The sequence below is a fragment of the Mus musculus genome, chromosome 2 (genome assembly GCF_000001635.26).
Source record: "Mus musculus strain C57BL/6J chromosome 2, GRCm38.p6 C57BL/6J".
NCBI lineage: Eukaryota > Metazoa > Chordata > Mammalia > Rodentia > Muridae > Mus > Mus musculus.
In genome coordinates, this window is record NC_000068.7 from 112,616,865 (window position 1) to 112,636,067 (window position 19,203).

The following is a 19,203-nucleotide window of genomic DNA, read 5'->3' on the forward strand; positions in this document are numbered from 1 at the left end:
ATACCCATTTTACGGTTTTTGTTATTTGAATAGATTTTGATATTCTAATGTAGAGCACTGGAAAATGGGGCCAGAGATACGGTTTGTTGGCTATTCATGCTACTCAAGAGAACTTGTGGACTCCCTTTGTAAACTTTATATATTTTGTAAACTTTATTAAGCCCTCAAGGCAGGAAAATGGCCATGCTCCATTTCCCAGATCTCCCTAACTGTCTTAATGGCTTTTCAGCCTCTGAAACAGTCACAAAGGTCATCTCCAGCCCTCAATAGGACCCTCCCCAGATCATGCTAACTTTAGGTGAAAAGTCTGAACAAAAGCCATCAATCCATGAACTTCCCACTGAAATCCACTGTCCCTGAGCAGGAAACCCATAATCCCTGAGCCCCCCAAACCTCAGGATTTGAAATCCCACCAATCATCTCCATGGAAATCTCTGCCCTAGAAAGCTTCGCCACTCCTCCCTCCCCCAAGAAACCCTATTGTAAAGGCTGTGTTTGCTCAGCTCCCTGCTGTCTGCTCCCTCCCAGGAGCAGAGGCGGCCACTCCTGGATTAGTCCCTTTACATCTTGGACCCGCCAATAAATCTCTTTTATGAGATTTGCTGCCTGGTGTGACTGTCATCAGAAGCAGCTAAGAAGCAATGAAGAGAAGGAGGGAAGAAGTGACAGAGTGGAGCAGGGCTGAGGCTCCTCAGCTCAGCTGGGAGACCCTCCCTGGGAGCTGCAACACCTCTCCTGAGAAGCCTTCCTGGCAGAGCTGTGTGATTCCCGAGCTCCTGTGTGTCAGGATGCCCTTGCACTGGGGAACCTTCTTCCCTCCACACTGTGTGGTTCTTGGGCTTCCTAGTCCCAGGACACCTTCCCATCCTCCACTGCAACATGGTCCTTCTTTCTGTCTTCTGTAGTTGATTGTGATTCATGACCTCACTTCAGGCGGGCATTAGACAATTCAGATTTTTTCTTTGGAGCAACACCCTGTCATGTCTAACTGTATGTAATTTTGTTGAATGGATAAATAAGGTTACTTTACTATAATCTTTTGTGTGTGTATGTGTGTATGTGTAAGCATTGACATTTTTTGTTATGTTTGGGCAGTGTCTTAGTTAAGGTTTTACAGCTGTGAACAGACACCATGACCAAGGCAAGTCTTATAAAAAACAACATTTAATTGGGGCTGGCTTACAGGTTCAGAGGTTCAGTCCATTATCATCAAGGTGGGAGCATGGCAGTATCCAGGCAGGCATGGCGCAGGAGGAGCTGAGAGTTCTATGTCTTCATCCAAAGGCTGCTAGTGAAAGACTGACTTCAAGGCAACTAGGGTGAGGATCCTTTCCACCTGAAGTTCTTTGGCTTCTTCTATTCAGGTTTCTCAAATTATTTACTCTCTCTTAGAGTGCTGTGCCAGGGTTTGATGTTGGCTTTCTTGTAAAATTGATTGATCTAAAAAAGAAAATTCTCGTGTTGTCAGAAGTGATACAGAAGTATTTCACCAATAATGTGAAGGAGATAACTGCATTCTAAGTTCCAGAATGTCAGCAGCAGCAGCATCCTTAAGTCTAGAGCTCTACAAGGCTCTGGCTCTCTGCGGTCCCCTCCACATACTCCATGCAGATGAGACCTGGTTTCTAGGGATGCTGGAAAGATAGGTGCATCCTATATGTAACATTCAATGTGGACATTTGATGCTCAGGGGCTTTGGGGGCCCCACGGCTGGTGAGAAAGCTCATTGCAACTCATGGTTGGGCAGGACAAGAGATTTTGATTACCCTTCTTGCTTAAATAGCTTGACCTAACCTTTAATGGCTTGTATTCTCTCCTCCACTGTAACAGTGTTAAGTGCTGGTCTGTTTTAGGTTAAACTCTGAAAGACATCCATATCTTAAATGGTGAATCTGAAAATTCGAAAAATTGAGAGTGATAAGAATTTTTATGCCTTATAGGCTGAGCTTGGCTCTTTTTCTGGATTGACATATCTGAGTTTGTGGGCTTAAGAATTACTCTGGTATTTTCAAATATTGCAGTGTTTCACAGATGAGGAACTTTAAGAGTGAAGAACTAGGGCCTTCCGTCTCCATGGCAACCATTGTGGAGATCATTGGCCTCCTGTTCCCTGTGGGACCTTTGTCAACCTATAGTGTTCATGTGTGATTCATTAGACTCTGGACCCTGGTTTGAGCGTAAGGGATGGCGCTTCTAGTGAAGTGCTTGTCTAGAGCTAGTGAAACATGGGATACAAGTCAAGTCAGTAGGTGGGTATGTGTTGTTGTAAGTGGTATCTAATAACTCTATTAGTGCTTAATTTGACCCAGCCAGCCCCCCAGTAATTGGGACTGAGTCCTATTGATTTGCTGCACTCGTTACTTGCTGTTCGAGTCTCAACCAAGCTACTTTTGTTCCATTAGCCTATCCTAAGGATGCACTTCTGGCCACATGGTCAGGGTCCATCTATCAGGGTAGCCTCTGCCTCTCTTGAGTTTTTCTCCCGCTCCCTCTCCAACCCCCAGCCCCCAGCCAATTGTCCCACCATTGACACTTGTGAGCCTGTGCCTGTGGTCACACCAGCACTGCAAACATGTTTGTCATATTGACTAGGCACCAACCTCCATCTGAGGTGGGCAGAAGAACAAGATACTGTCAGGCCAGGATAGAGCGCTGGTGGCAGGACTGTTCTTCCATACTTAAGCTTTCATCCTCTCAAATAGAGAGAGAGTGGGGAAAGGCTTTTCTTGTCTGCACCTGGAGATTTATTGATGGTGATCAGTTTTACCCAGGGAATCTCAGAAATCAAAGCATTGTACACTGCTTGAAACACTCTTTGATTTATTTATTCAGTGTATTCATTTTTGTGTGTGGTGTATGTGTGAGTGGTGTGTGTGTGTGTGTGTGTGTGTGTGTGTGTGTGTGTGTGAGAGAGAGAGAGAGAGAGAGAGAGAGAGAGAGAGAGAGAGAGAGAATGTGCACAGTCTATAGGAAGATGTTCTGTGTGCTGTTTCATCACTCCGTGCCCTAATTCCTTGAGACCAGGTTGCTACCAGGACCTGGACTTGAGCAACCTGTCTTGCCTGCCTGCCAGCCCCAATGATTTGCCTGTCTCTATGCATTCAGTGCTGGGGCTGAAGCATGCATAGCTAGACATGGTTTTTTAGGTGGTTTCAGGTGTATCTGAATTCCTGTCCTTGTGCACATACCAAGCTCTTTTATCTACTGAGCCATCTCCTTGGCCTCTTTCTCAATATTTTTGGAAGCATCCTTAAAGTTGTTTCCCCCATACCTATAATAATCTAATACTTGATTCTTTGCACAATTACTTGATTTTGAGAAAACCCTTTTTATTTTGGATATGGAAGATAACTGAAGTTGGCAATAGAGCAAGGACTTTCAAAATATAATGAAAATTTCTGTCTCACATCTCAGCTTTTTTTTTTTTTTTTTTTTTTTTTTTTTTTTTTTTTTTTTTTTTTTTTTGGTTTTTCGAGACAGGGTTTCTCTGTATAGCCCTGGCTGTCCTGGAGCTCACTTTGTAGACCAGGCTGGCCTCGAACTCAGAAATCCGCCTGCCTCTGCCTCCCGAGTGCTGGGATTAAAGGCGTGCGCCACCACGCCCGGTTACATCTCAGCTTTTATTGTATGTACATAAACTCTGTCGCCAGAGCAGCTCCAAGTGGGCTCAACCCCCGCCCCCCAGCCTCCCTCTGTAGTGTGGGTACAGCACCACTGCCACCTAAGCTTTTGATATAAGGGAATGTAGAAACTCTCACTTTGTACCAATCCATCACTGCCCTTCCTGCTGCTTTAGCAGATTCTGCAGATCTCGCTCTTAGAAAGCATGTTAGGCTTTAGTAGGCCTGCCACGCAGGTGTTCTTATCTGCAGAGTGGCACTTGGGCGTTGTTCTGCAGCCTACAGAACAGCCTCAGTCTTCCATTTTGCTTTAGGATGTTGGATGAGTGTCCAGGAAGGCTTCGCTGTAGTCCCTTGTAAGTCATGAAGCATGTCATTGGTGCACTCCCTTTGTGCTGGAGTAAAGTTGAGCCTACTGTGGACCTGCTGCACACTGTTACTTAGAGAAGAGCCCTCATGTCTGATGTATAAGAAAGGAACACATTGGTGAGAACACCATTCTTTCTATGTATGTCACAGTATGATTTAAAAGGAAAATTTTAATTAAGGTTTTTAGAAGATTTGTATTCTGTGGCTCTCAGTTTAGAAATACTAATATTCTTTCATCTTTAGTGTGAGAGTGACAGGGTTAGCTGTTGATAGATCCTAGAGCTCCTCTTTTAGCAAGTGTGTTATTTGCAATTAACCTCTATGTGCTTTATCAATGAGGACTATTTAAATTTAATTCTTGTTAATTATGTGTGTGAGAGAGTGAGTGAGTGTGTTTGTGGGCAGGAGGGGTGCAGAGAAGGAGAGGGGGGAGAGGGAACATGTGTATGTTCCAGCACATATAAGAAACGAACTCAGGACAGGCCTGCACAGCAAAGTGCTTTTCTCAGCACTGGGCAAGGCTGCTGGCCCTGTGAGGTCTTAAATTATATCATTGTAATGTTTACTGAAAGCAGTATGTTTTAGATATCCCATTTTTCCATAAAATTTTCATTTCTTTATGCATACTTGATTTTTCTGTGGGGCAGAACAGACCTCCTGAGTGTCATTGTTTTTACTGTTAACGATTTCTGCCTATGAAGTTTGACATAGATTGTAAAACATCACCAGCCTGTCAATCTCTGGATCTCTCTCTACGGTGGCTTGTGTTTTTCATTCTCTTTAATAAACTGTGGATTACATAGATAAACTGTAAGTAGCTCTGGGCTGCTGCCCCGCTCAGACTCCCTGTACAGGTTTTCTTTCTGTTCTTGGCTGCAGCCATAGGCTTGAGCTCGCTCACAGCGGCATCCAACATGAGGCTTGCTCCTGCAGTCCTTCTGTCCTGCTTCTAGTATTAAAGACCTGGGGCCCTACCTGAAAACTTTGACTTTGCAACTATGGTCTCTCCATGGCTCTAAACTAGTTCATGTCGTCCCGTCCTGTGTGGACGATTTGGAGACACTCCTCCAGCTTCACGCCACCCCGGATGCTGCTTGCAATCTCCATGGTCCCTTAAGGAACTGGCTCAGACCATAGAGCAGTCCCGGACGGCAGCTTAACCCCTTGTGCACTTCTCTGGGGAAGGTTCAGTTGAGTGCTCTGTTTTTTTCAGGTGGAATTTGTCTGTGGGGGAGGGCATTTCTTCTAGTTTTTGGCAAAAAGATTGATTTATAACAAGTTAGTCAATCATTATTAAACTCTTGTTGGTATTTAAAAATTGTGAAATCTTAAAAATAATTACAGCATGCCTGATGATTGAGCCTTATCCTAGTTATAATTATAATCTATGAGGTTTTATGAACACACACACACTCACACATGCACGGGCACGTGTGGATGTTCAAGAATGACATAAATGGGGCTGTGGAGATGGCGTAGTCAGCAAAGCGCTTTAAGCATGAGAACCTGAGTTTGATCCCCAGAAACCACTTAAAAAGAAAATACTGAGTGTAGCGATACACACATGCAATCTTAGTGCTCGGATCGGTGGATCCCTCAGCCTCACTGGCCAGCCAGCCTGTGCTGCTCTGAGAGTTCCAGGTAAGTGAGAAAGCTAGTCTAATGAAAAGGTGGGCAGCCTGAGGAATGGCACCTCTGGCTTCCACTTATGTATACACATGTGCACCCACAAACACTCATTACTCCCCCCCAATAATGACAACCCCAACATTCAATAAGGCAGTAAGCTGCTGGCTAATTTTTAAAATCCTCCAAGACTGATTTTTAATTATTATATATGTTAGAGGCCACCTTTCTTCATCTATTCTCTTGTCCTACATTTCTCTTGGGTTGCTATATTCTGAGAGCTTGCAGGAGCTGTTTATATAGTACTAACAACAGCCTTTTGTCTGTGCTGAAATACTTCTTGTTACTGTGCCATCTATGAGTTTGGTTTTTATTGTCACAGAAGACTTAAAATAATTTTATATGTTAATTTTTATGGAATTTAATTTATACCCCTTTAGCTTCTGAATAATAAAAAGTTCAGCCTTATATGTTGTTCTGCCTTTCTCAAATGTCTACATCTTTGATCCATACAAAATATGTTTTGAGTATCAGAATTGAGATGTAGGGATATAGCCTTAATTTACTATAGGTTAGCCTGCTGACTTAACCCTAATAAAGACTGATTTTCTACAGATAATCATGTTCTTCTGATGTCTGAATATCCACACACCTGGATCTCTTTGGTGCTCTCCTATTTTAAGAGTAACTCTATTTTATCCATTTTAATATTTCATTCATTTAAATCAAAAAGTCAAAGTCTTCACTCTTTGAAAAGGAATACGTAGGACAGATGTGGTGGCACATGCCTTTAATTCCAGCACATGGCAGACAGGCAGGTGGATCTGAGTTTGAAGCCATCTTTGTCTGTCTATACAGTAGTTTCTCGTCCTCCTCCTCTTCCTCCTCCTTTCCTTTGACTGGATTTCATGGTGGACTGCTGGCCTGCCTGGCCTGGGATTTGCTATGTAGACCAGGTTGGTCTGGAATTGGAGTCCTACTTTCCTCTGTGCCCCCAGTGCTGGGATTAAAGGTATATACCACCTTTATAAGGTATATACCACCGTTATAAGATTGGTTGATGTGCATACTTCTTTAAGAAAAAATAATGAGGCTTATGGATATAGCTCTGTGGTAAAGTACTTGCCTGGTACGCACAAACCTTTGGGTTCCAGCCCCTTCACTGTCAAAAGAACAAAAAATTGGTTCTTCCTACTCCTCTCTGTTTTGCTTTCTCTGCCCCCTAACTTTGTAAAACAATTGCATTCTTGTTCTTTGTTCTTTATTTAGTAATGAAGGTATTTTAAGACTTCCACTTTTTCTCTGAGAATTCTGCTCTAATCTTCTGGGTAGATTTGTTTTAGCTTATAACTCTTTCCTGAATTATAACCCCTCAGTTTCATTTCTTCTGATAAAAAGTAGTGAGGGTAAAATGATGATGTGCAGGCATTTACATGGTAAGCATAGAGACTCACAGTAGAAGCATGCATAGATGGACAGTCGAAGTCCATTTTCAGAATTTTGAAGTACCAAATTGGCTTGCTAACAACGGAAAGTATTGATCTTCCCTGCCTTTGGTCCTTCTCTTGCATTTGACTTTACAATATGTTAATGTGCATTTTAGGCTGTTGGATGTAGAGGGTCCTACTTTTTACCATTGTCTATATTTTCCTTTTTGACTTCCTTTCCCCCAAATTCCTTAAATGAAAGAAAAGAATAAATTCTGTGGTTATATCACCTGGTAGGTAGCACACAGGGAAGAAGCGAGTCTGCTGAGTTTAAAATTCAGGTAGGAGATAAAAAGGGAGAGGCCCGGGGATTTTCAGGGTGAAAAGATGAGAGAGCATTGAAGTACATAGACAAAAATACAAAACAGCCTGCCTGGGGAGATAGAAAGTAAATGAAGTGGAGCCAAAGTTTAGATCCCTGTGAAAGCTAGGGAGAGAATTCTTCATGTGTAAATGCATTGTAAATGCAAATTCTCCAGTGTGTGTCCATGCACAAAGCAAGCCTCGTGGCCGAGCATAGAGCTTGCTGCCCGTGATCATTCTCCATGCTTGCTTATGTTGCTATCATACATTGTTCACTTACCTCAAGATCTCAGAGAAGTGCACTCTGGTTTACACAGTGGTCTAAGGCACAGTGTTTTGAGTTGGCTTTGTGTTTGTAGTCAGACTAGGTAGGTGAAGGTTGGAGTGGTAATGGGGGTTTATAATGTATAAAGGAGATCATCTGTTGCACTGCAGGCCAATCCAGAGATGCTTCCTGTACTCTCTTCTCTTTTCTGCCTTGTTGTCGTCCCTCCCCCCAAAATATAAATATAAGCTTCTTTAAATACACTGAGCAGAAGAGATGGACATAGACTAGATATGGGTAAATGGCCATATTTGCACACCTGTTTGCTTGATCCTTAAAATGTGGGATAGTGGTTTATTTAGTAAAAAACTAATGAAATAAGTGTAGCTGTCAAGAGCATATTCCACTGCCCAGATGTATGTACTAGATCCAGGACGTGTGGATAACATCGCTGTATTGGGGAGGTTCGCTACTCAGAATGTTACTTGTAATCTAAAATGGGAAATTAGAAAGACTAGGTGTTTTCTGTATAAAACTATACATATATGTGTATGTGTACACACAGATATATGTGTAATACACACACACACACATACACATATTTTTTTTTCTATTTCTAGGGGACTCCTTTTCACAGTTCCGATTTGCTGAGGAGAAAGAATGGGATGGTGAAACTTCATGTCCAAAACAGGTAAGACAAGTGTGTCTTGAATGTAGTAGCTCTTCTCAAGGCCAGCGTTCTCCACCTGGCAGAGACGAAGTCCTGATCTGTAGGAAGTAGCTGTAGTTCATATGCTAATTACTACATATACCTGCCCTGGAGAGAAAGTGTACAGGGAACTAGTTGATAAGGTCCTTCCAGCTTGAGTTTATTTGGCTTCTGATAAGGTCTCTTATATTGAATTGCTCACAACTTCAGGAGGAAGTTAATGGTTATGATTTTAACAAATAGATTACTTTGTTATTTGTTTTTTTTTTTCTTCTGCTTCTTTTTGCCAATCTTCCCCCCCCCCCCACATTCCTTCATTAACCTTGTACTTTTATTACCTTTCACTTAGTAGGATAAGTGTACGAAATAAAAACAGACATCATAGAAGGCCTTCAGTCAGTCCTTCAACCACAAAGGCTGTGTTTGTCATGAGCAAGGAATGGAGGAAGTGCTGAACTCCCACTCTTTCCCCATCCTGAGCATCTGTAAGGAAGGATTTCACTGTTTCCCGGTCTGACCTTGAACTCATGGCCCTCCTCTGTCTGTCTACCAAATGTTGAGATTATAGGCCTGTACTACTACATACTTGGTTTTCCTCACATTCTTATGTGGTGGGATGCAAATGCATGCCCCCCCTTTGTGTGTGTGTGTGTGTGTGTGTGTGTGTGTGTGTGTGTGTGTACATGTCCCAGAAGCTGATATGAGAACTGTATACAAGAATACTATACATCTATATTATTTTCCTCCAACTCCTTCTTTACTTTCACCCCCTCTCAGATGATGACTTTTTAATGTTACTGTTTTACACACACACACACACACACACACACACACACACACACTACTTTATCCATTTCCTGTTGCTTTTGTGAGTATATGTTTAGGGCTGAGCATGTGGGATCAGATAACCTGCCAAGGGGTTGTCTCTGGAAAAGTCTGATTCTTCCTCTCTGCAGCCATTGATTGCTTATAGCTCTTCATCTAGGGGATGGGACTTTTGAGATATCCCCTATCTACGTTGGCACTTCGATTGGTGGTGTTATTCTTTGAATCTTGTTTAGGCAACTATATTGGTTTTTTTTGTTGTTTTGGTTTTTTATTAGATATTTACTTTATTTACATTTCAAATGTTATCTCCTTTCCTGGTTTCCCTTCTGAAAACCCCCCTATCTCCTCCCCGCTCCCACTGCTCACCAACCCACCCACTCCCACTTCCTGTCCCTGGCATTCCCCTACACTGGGGCATAGAACCTTCACAGGACCAATGGCCTCTCCTCCCATTGATAACCACCTAGGCCATCCTCTGCTACATATATGCAGCTGGAACCATGAGTCCCACCATGTGTTTTCTTTGATTGGTGGTTTAGTCCCAGGGAGCTCTGGGGTACTAGTTAGTTCATATTGTTGCTCCTCCTATGGGGCTACAAACCCCTTCAGCTCCTTGGGTCCTTTCTCTAGCTCCTTCATTGGGGACCCTGTACTCAGTCCAGTGGATGGTTATGAGCATCCACTTCTGTATTTGTCAGGCACTGGTAGAGCCTCTCAGGAGACAGCTATATCAGGCTCTTGTCAGCAAGCTCTTGTTGGCCTCCACAATAGTGTCTGGGTTTGGTGGTTGTATATATGGGATAGATCCTCAGGTGGGGCAGTCTCTGGATGGTCATTCCTTTAGTCTCTGCTCCCTACTTTGTCTCTGTAACTCCTTTCATGGGTATTTTGTTCCTCCTTCTAAGAAGGAACGAAGTATCCACACTTTGGCCTTCCTTCTTGAGTTTCATGTGTTTTGTGAGTTGTATGCAGATGTCCCTCAACAGAGGAATGCATACAAAAAATGTGGTTCATTTACACAATGGAGTACTATGCAGGTATTAAAAATAATGAATTCATGAAATTCTTAGGCAAATGGATGTATGTGGAGGATATCATTCTGAGTGAGGTAACCCAATCATAAAAGAACACACATGGTATGCACTCACTAATAAGTGGATGTTAGCCCAGAAGCTTGGAATACCCAGGATACAATTCACAAAACACATGAAACTCAAGAAGAAGGAAGAACTATATTGTTAAGAGTGAATGGGTGAAGCTTTTAGTGGTACCACCGTACTTAGAGCAGCAGGCTGGAGAGAGCAAGTTGCTGTTTTCTGATTTGAAGAGAAGCAGAGGTTACCCTCCAGCTTCTTTGAGGATGCCTGGCAACTCCATGTTACCACCTAATCAGTTCTTCTTTCTTCTGCCTAGGATGGGGCAGTCTGAGTTTAGGGGATGTTTCTGGTCAGATGTCTATAAATGCTAGTTTTCTTCCAGTTTGAAGGTTAGAGTGCCTGCTCAATGTGATGGTGATCACTGTCCTAAATGTGTCTTAGAGAGTGATCTGTGGGCTCCCTGTTTGGTAGAGAGACATTAAAACTCATTGATTCATGATTGGACTCCCAGACAGAAGTAACTCCAGGGAATGGTTTTTTATAGTTAGTTTATCATCTCTCCCTTTAAACACCCCTCTAGAATTCAGCACTCTACGTGGACAGTGAGTCACTGGTTCGAGCCCTTGAGCAGCTGCCTCTTGCAGTCCGGCTTAATGTTGCTTCAGAATTGATCCAGGTAAGCCAGAGTCTGCCTGCTGCCTGGGTGGGGGCAGAGGAAGGACCAGAGGGAGGAACATAGCCTGTAGGGTGTCTCAGCCTGAGCTCTTCTCATCAGAAACTGACGTCTTAGATTGAGGTATCATCTTGTAAAGGTTCAAGGAAAACAGTTGTTTGAGGTTACTGTATTATGTTTTATATATGAACATTTTAATGATCAAATGTAATAGGATTGAATGCAAAAAAGTCTATAAAGTCTTGCTATTGACCCAGAATATTCAGGTGTCAGGCTCTGAGTTGGCACTAGGGACACGTGGTAAGTAGGTGAATGTGGCTTCTCCTTCCCTGAGCTCAATCTACTGGGAAAGATTAGTATTAATCTATTTAGTGGAGTAATTACATAGCTGCATGGAAATGATAATAATGTGGATTACAGTGTCTCAGGAGAGCTTTTAGTGAGGAGTCTGATGTTTCAGGGTGTGGCTAGGACTGGGTTTCCTAAGGAAACAATGGGTAAACTGAAGTCTGAAGTATAAGAACACTTGAGCTGCAATGAAAGGCAGATCAGCATTAGTGAAAATAATCACAGTAAACACTGCTGGTGGACTAGGAAGCAGGCTGGGCGGGTGGCGTGTGGACTCATGGCTATGTCTGTGTGCTCCTGTGCAAGGCAGAGTAGGGAAGCCATCTTAAAGAAGCTGTCCTCTGGGTCCAGGTGAGAGACACTAGCGCAGACCCAGTAATGATGGTGGACATAAAAAAGAGCAGACTTCTGTAAGAAGCATTTCAAGGTCACATTAACAGGATGGGAAAGAACAGTTGAGGAAGGAGTGTGCTTGGACACACACGCTTGCATCCATAGTCTGTCGTTCTGCTCTCAACTGTGCTCTTGAACTGCAGGTTCTCACAGAGATCTGTGAAGTGACTATAGGATTAGTACAGAGGCTCACATTCTGACTTTGCTCTGTTCAACTACAATGCTGGGCATATTGATCACCCACCAGCCTCTTTGGGGATGCCTGGCAACTCCATGTTACCACCTAATCAGCTCTTCTTTCATGCTTAGAGGGCCATGCTGAAGTAAACTTCCGAGAGAGCTTTGAGGAGTTACTGGCAATGTGGGTCTTGAAGTAAGAGCAGTAGCCAGTTGCTTCAGGACACACACCAAACTTTACTCTGCACTTATGCCAGCCCTGTGGCCTACCTACCCCCAAAAGAGAGTTTCTCAACCTTATAACTGAGACAGACTTTCCATAGCCATATGTGAAGTCTTTGGAGCACAGCACAGACAGGGGAGAAAGTACAGCTAAGTATGCATAACCATGGAATTGGCATCTATATTAGGTCAGAAGATTTCCAGTTCCTTAGAGGCCATCACACATCCCTTGAATTACCATCCGGTCCCTCGACTGTCATTACCATGGCTTTTGTTACTGTAGTTTTGCCTGGTTTTGAATTTTCTATAAATGTAACCAAAATCTTGGCAAATGATCTTGTCCCTTTGTATCCCTGCATCCAAGCACAGTAAACAGGTCTACTTGGCTAATTTCTTCTTACTAACTTTTACAAATAGGTGGTCATTCTTTGTTACAGTCTTAAGTACCAACTTGAATAGACTTATGTAATAGTTAAGGATAGGAAAATGTGGGCTTTTAACTTCACCTCTGAGCTAGTTAGCACATAATGGGGGGGGGGGGGGGGTAGAGCGGATCACACAGCCCTATGATTTTCCACAAAGTCTCCTCATTTGCCCTGGGTGGATCAAGAAGAGTGCTGGAGTTGAGCTTCAACAGAAGATACTTCATGGGCTGTCAGAACTGAGATTCCTACTTACAGGGTTTTACAGCTCAACTTCTTCTGCTTAAGTTTAACAAGGACCCTGTTAATCTCTGATAATCCTGCTTCTTTTTTCAGACCACAATTCCTTTAGAACTTCCACAGGTGAAACCAAGGAGAAACGATGATGGCAAGGAGCTGGGCATGCATTTAAGGGGACCCATCTCTGAGCTCAGATCTGCTGCTGGTGCTTGCCCCAGGTCTCTGGGCAGAGGCAGTCTAAGGCAAAGCCCTTTAGAAGGTTTGCAGAAAGCACCTACCCCAACACAGTCAGTGGCAGACCACCTGGAAGAAGAACTAGATATGTTGCTGCATTTAGATGCACCTGTGCAAGAGGAAGGCAATATCTCTCCAGACCAGACATCTCGGGACCAGGAACCAGAAAAAGATGGGCAGGTAGCCCAGGAGGAAACAGGTATGGCCTTCATTCTGTTTCCCAGCCATCTTCTCAAAATATACCCCTCTGTGTCTGACATCGATCGAGCCATGTCCCAGGTATCTCTTCCCAAGGCAAATCACAGCTTCCTCTGAGCTGACCTTTCTGACAGTTTCCCTTACTCAATATCCCAGACTTCCAAAGTGGCTACCAGCCTGGTTGCAGTATTAAAGTTAAAGCTCCAGATTGAACTGCTGTAAAAGCCTTTTCATAGAAGACCTTTTAATCGACTGAACAGGCTAGGAAAACTAACTCTTCATGCTTCTTGGTATTTGGGTTTGTTTTTTAAAGCAAAGGAATGCTTTATAGTTTGTGAATATTTGGTGAGCTGGTCGCCCATCTGATGTGATGGGGCCTCAGATAACTGTCATGTCATGCACAAGAGTCATGATGTTTCAAGATTGCCTCAAACAGAAAAGGACACTGAGCCACGCTGTTGGCCTTTTGTGTTAAAACCCCACAAAACTAGTGAGCAATGAGCTTTATCTCCCGAGTTAATAGAAGAGCGAACCTGTATCTTTTCTTACTTTGTTTAGATACTATTCATTATATCTTAGGGGGTGACAATAATGAAAATTTATTGCGCTGAACCATATCCTCGAGCATACCCCCAAGGAAGCCTTATCTAACCTCACCATGAGGACTGACGTGGAGTGGCTAACGTTGCTTCTGTTTCCATAGGTCCTGAAAAACCTTCTGTGACCAGAGAGAAGAATGTGGAACCTGAGCAGCCAAGCACATCGAAGAATGTCACCGAGGAAGAGCTGGAGGACTGGCTGGACAGCATGATTTCCTGAAGCGGGGTCAAGGGGGAAGAGTGCCTGAAGCAAATGCTGGTTGCCTTCTGTGTAATGAGCCCGTCTTGTGAGGACGGGCTCGTTTACCAGCTACCCCATGCTAACACGTCCTGTTATGCTTACAGCAGCCAACACCTACCTCTGTGTTTGATGGCATCTGAATATATGTATGAGGCTTGTTTGAGGCTTCATTTCTGTTGTTATCTGGCTTAGTCATCTAATAGATTTCATTAAGGACAGGGGATGTCACAGCTACATTTTGAACCTCCTTCCTGTCAACATTTACAGCATAACAGGTGGTATTTAAGGGAATTAGTCTCAAGGCATGAAGTTGGTCAAAATAAACACCTTCTGGTCTATGGATGTTTCCTTTCTTCACGAAGCCCCTGGGCCACTTGTCTCATGTCCCTGACTCCAGTAGTCAGGTCACTGTAGAATAACTTGAGAGTGGCACATGACAAGAGTTCAAACCCAGAACTGGCATGTTTTACTTTATTGCAGTGGGCACTTCTTTTTATTGGAGATTGACCTAAAACATGGCAGCTCCACTACTTACATGGGACCATATTGCATCACTCAAGTTTGGTATAAGATTGAGATTTTTTCTGAAATTTCAGTACAGTGCCTTTCTCCAGATAACAGCAGGTGACAAGCTGTTACTGAAGAAATGACGTGAATAACCTGCAAGTGCAGTGTCATGACGTAAGACAGAGGAGCAGCACAGCTGTTTAATGGAGTTGTCCTTCTGGAACACAAACATAAAAAACTTGCATAGCTATATCTAAAGAGATTTTTTAAGGCACTTAATCGATATTTCAGTTTCGACAAAGTGTTTGTTTTCTATTTCTTTAGCTGCTTAAAGCTTTTCAAGCTGATTCTGGAGACAGTCACTAGCAAGTACCATGGAAAAATTAGATCGAAGGTAACATGAGTTGAACATGATTTTGTGTAGTTCTGCCCATCAGTCCCTGGCAAGGGTCCTCTTACATGACGTTCAGGTGTTCAAGATTTCGCATTTCTCTCTGAACCATGTCGGTGAAAAACTACTAAGTTTGTAGAAACGAGAGCTCCGTTAGCAGTCAGGTGGATTCCTTGACACTTTGCCATCCTTCGTGCACAAAAGCCAAGTTAATTACCAAATCTATTTTTTGTTGTTAAAGTGTAAAAGACGGACTCTGTTGCATTAGAAGGTGGCTGTTCAGAACTGTAGCTTGTCGTGAACTCAGGTTTACCCGAGCTGATCTTCATATTGCTTCCGAAAGCAGTCTCCAGCTGGGAAGAAGTCCCAACACCTTTCCTGGTACATCTTCCACACATAGGATTCCTGAAACAGTGCGAACAAGTGATACTTGTGTGAAACCACAATAAGCTAAAGTCCAGTTTGCTTTTGCTCTGTGTGACTTCCTTTAGGAAGACTGGTGGGAATTGATTCGCGGCCACACGGGCATGGTCTCACTCTGTCCCTAGCCCGCTCAGTTCTGTGAGCAAGAAATCACAGTCTTCCCGTCATGACTGAAGGGGTAACCCAACCTGTGCCCCTTCTAGCATATTCAATGCCATGCTAGTTGTAACTGGGGGACTAAAGGAGAGTTCAAGTTGAGGGGACATTTGATGCTACCTGAGGCCTGGTCTAGAAGCCTAGTGTTTGCGCTATGAAGTTTTCCTGCCCATTGACGTTTGGATTTTGAGTAGCTAGGCTTTTCTTCCTGTGTTCTCCACCTTTCTTTTCATAGTTAGTCACAGAATTCTGTGACACAGCTCCTCACTCATCCTCTCTCCACACCTCCACATTCCTGTTGTCGCCCACATACAAGGCCGCTCTTTCTTATGCTGTCTCTCCCACTGTCTTACTCTGCATCTCCTGCTCTTGTTCCAGCCACCCACTCCGTTTGTCGTTGTCGTTTTCTCTCTGCTGTCCTCCCACCTCCAGCTATTGTACAGAGAAGCAGTAAGCACAGTGGCTTGAAATGTCAGTGTTTGTTGAGCAGGATTACCGGGGGGACTTGGGGAAGAGACTGACATCACCATAGAACTCTCACGTCTTAGTAAGGAACAAAAAAAGGTGATGGAGAAATACATCTAAGAGATGAACAGCTTCAGGTATCCCGTTGTGTACTACTCAGTGTCAAGACCCAACACAAACCTACTTAGTTCTTAGTTAAGAGGAGTTTCTCACCTGGCCCGTATGTTCTGTTTCATCCTTGTTAATCAAATACATCAGAAAGAATCTGAAAAAAAAAAAAAAAAGAACAAATAGAGGAAAGGTCGAGGCTTTTTAAATTAAAAAAAAAAAAAAAAAGTGTGTCATGGAGGGGCTCATGCTTAATCCCAGCACGCAGGAGGCGGAGGCGGAGGCGGAGGCAGAGGCAGGGGAACCTCTGGGCTTGACATTAGCCTGGTCTACAGAACAAGTTCCAGGAAAGCCAGGGTTATGAGGGGAGAGAGAGAAACCAAACACAAAATTATTCATGTTTGTGTGTGTACAAATGCCAAAGTTACAGACAGTTGTGAGCTGCTTGTGGGGGCTGGGAACTGAACCCTGGGTCCTCTGCAAGAGCAACAAATGCTCTTAACAGCTGAGCAATCTCTTCAGTCCAAAGTACTTCTCACCCAAACTAATGCTGTTTACTAAGGTAATTGGAAACAGGGTTTGAAAACTAAGATGGCTTTAATAACCAGGGAAGCATCTAAGAATGATAGATGCTTATCTCCAAGCAAGTGAGGGGAGAGCTTTAGTAACTCCCAAAGACCTAAGCCCATTTGCAAACTATTTTACCATTAAAAACAGCCCGGCCCTTTACCATAAGATCATCAGTAAGCCAGGTTTGAAATCATACATCTAGGATGAGTCAGGAGGTCACACTCCTTCCAGAAGTTTCACTTTTCTTTTTTTTTTCTTTTTTCTTTTCTTTTTTTCAAGACAGGGTTTCTCCGTGTAGCCTGGCTGTCCTGGAACTCACTTTGTAGACCAGGCTGGCCTCGAACTCAGAAATCCGCCTGCCTCTGCCTCCCGAGTGCTGGGATTAAAGGTGTGCGCCACCATGCCTGGCTCACTTTTCTTTTCATTGTGGAAAACTAGGGAAGGGCATTATGATTTCACTTGCACTAAATTATCTGTATCAAAGATTTGAGTCTGTCTGTGACAAGTGTCCCAGGAGGCTGCACTCTCAGTTCATAGTCTACAACTTTAGAGATGGTTTCTAGAAGAACCAGGTATCATGCCCTTTAGGAAAGGGATATGTTATACTGCTGAAAAATAAAAAGACGAAGAGAAAGCTGAGAGAGGATAATGCTTGCTGGCCGAGCTGGAGCCCTAAACCTTGAGTGCTCACAGAGTAGTGCTGTATCGTTATCTCAGGACCTGGAATACAGAGACAGCTTACAACTCCAACAGCAGCTTCTTTACCTCTCCCAAGGTTGAGGATTTATTTCCACCATACAGAAGAGATGGGTCTGGGAAACAGGTTCTTCTCCAGGCACATTTAACTGGCAGCTGACCACAAGCAGTGCTGCAGGGAACCATGGAAGGGAATCCTAACCTAGATGACTAACATCTCCTCGTCTGTCATTCCCTGCCATAGGGCTTGTGGGCTCAACCTCTGTATCTTGACTGAGAACCCCACTTAATGAGAAATGATTGATAAATGCTCACGATGCTAGGGAATGAATGATATTTATTAAAAAAACAAACAAACACAAACACACCATCTTTCCTAGGGTTCAGCCTATTCTGTCCTAAAGAAAGAGACTTCAACAAAATGCTGGAGGAGAAAGGTCAGAGAGCAGAATAGTCATCCCATTGATCATACTTTCTGGAATTTGAATAATCAGGTTATATAATTGGTATACCCCATAAGTGGCACTGTATAGGCTCAAATAACTTGATAAATGCTTTGCCCTAGGAAAGTGAAGTATTTGTTTTTGCGTGTTAGTGGCCAGACCGTGCTAACATTGAAACTTTCCCCAGAATAGCCCACTTTCCTGCAGAGCAGACAATGTCTGAAAACTGGTCATAGTTCATCAGCATGGATCTGACTGTCCTTCCTTGATATAACCTGATATTGTGCTGTGGTGGGGAAAGGCCTTTTAGTAAGGTGTTCACAAAGGACAGAAAGGGGAAAGGTAGAGGTAGTGAGCCTGTCAGTAGTTGGTGGTAAAAGTGGACATTCTTGAGGATTTAAAGAGAAATTGCTGGAGATACAGGCTGTTGAGAGGAATGGGGTCTAGGCATGGATCAGTTGACAGTTGTTTCCAGTGCATAGAGAGAACAAGAGTGGCTCATACAGGCACCTGTAGCTTCTTTACTGATTATATCCACCTCTTCCAAATGGAAAGGGAGAGAGACTAGGGACAGACTGAACTCTGTGACAGAGTTTTTGTCATAAAGATGACATCTTGAACCCAAAATACTTACAGATAATTGGCTAAGTTGTGCTCTTGCAGTGTATGTGTTTCAAAACCATGAGGGGTCGTGTCAAAGTAGTCATTGCCAATGCCGCAGATGAAGCACTTGGTCTATTAAAAGAAAGGCATGAGTACGCGTAAGGAAAAATGCTAACAGTTGAATTGGGGACATGGGAAACTTTTCTGTTTAATGCTTTGGGCTCTTAGACATTTACTCATGGTCCCACCTGTCTCCTGAAGATAGTGTTCCCTCCCTCCAGTTATAAGACAGAGGCAGCAGGCATGGGAGGGTGTAGCCCACAAGGCATTAGTTCCCAGGGCTGGTAGGTTGGTTGAGAGGAAGTGAGCGACAGGCATGGGAAGCAAACCTTTTAGTAGTTTTGCTTAGGGACAACTCTAATTAAGAGCCCTATTTATGGTCTGAGAAGCCTTTGGGGTTGAAGTAGAAAGATCAGTACCTCCATGTCTTCCCGTACTTGCTCCTGCTGGTCCCGCAGCTCTCCAAAAGCATCAATAATAAGACCTGAAAGTTTAAACACAAAGGACATAGCTTCATCTGCACCATGATCTTAGAGGAGGAATGGCAGAGGCCATTCAGTGAACTATCAAGCTGCGCTAGGCAATTAAAGCAAAATGAAGGGGAGAAGGAGCTGCAGTTTCAAGTGCTTGGCCCTACTTAAGCAGTTCTCACTACCTGTGCTTCAGTGCTGACGGCTCCGTGCCCTTAACTCTTTTCTCCTGCTTCTGAAGACGAGACACATCAGTACCA

General features: G+C 43.5%; 2 protein-coding genes across 12 annotated transcripts in view; one reads left to right on the forward strand and one right to left on the reverse strand.

The window, feature by feature from the left end:
* The window catches only part of Aven (apoptosis, caspase activation inhibitor), a 138,371-nt gene extending 123,982 nt beyond the window's left edge, over window positions 1–14,389 (forward strand). For 5 of the 6 annotated variants that reach the window (XR_001783190.2, NR_149741.1, NM_028844.3 and 2 more), the window contains 4 exons: window positions 8,291–8,361; window positions 10,885–10,980; window positions 12,876–13,212; window positions 13,915–14,389. Coding sequence is in view for 4 of the 6 variants with exons in the window: in NM_028844.3 (NP_083120.2) it covers window positions 8,291–8,361; window positions 10,885–10,980; window positions 12,876–13,212; window positions 13,915–14,030 (620 nt within the window). In the remaining 2 variants the exon portion in view is untranslated. Of the gene's footprint in view, window positions 1–1,552; window positions 1,714–8,290; window positions 8,362–10,884; window positions 10,981–12,875; window positions 13,213–13,914 lie in introns of those variants that run through there. The other variant, NM_001355631.1, reaches the window with a different exon arrangement.
* A 100-nt stretch (window positions 14,390–14,489) lies between these two features.
* The window catches only part of Ryr3 (ryanodine receptor 3), a 586,052-nt gene continuing 581,338 nt past the window's right edge, over window positions 14,490–19,203 (reverse strand). For 5 of the 6 annotated variants that reach the window (XM_017316705.2, XM_017316711.2, XM_017316712.2 and 2 more), the window contains 4 exons: window positions 18,893–18,957; window positions 18,445–18,545; window positions 16,207–16,258; window positions 14,490–15,354 (listed from right to left, as the gene is read on the reverse strand). In XM_017316705.2, coding sequence (XP_017172194.1) covers window positions 15,259–15,354; window positions 16,207–16,258; window positions 18,445–18,545; window positions 18,893–18,957 — 314 coding nt within the window. In that variant the 3' untranslated portion in view covers window positions 14,490–15,258. The remainder of the gene's footprint in view (window positions 15,355–16,206; window positions 16,259–18,444; window positions 18,546–18,892; window positions 18,958–19,203) is intronic. The other variant, NM_001319156.1, reaches the window with a different exon arrangement.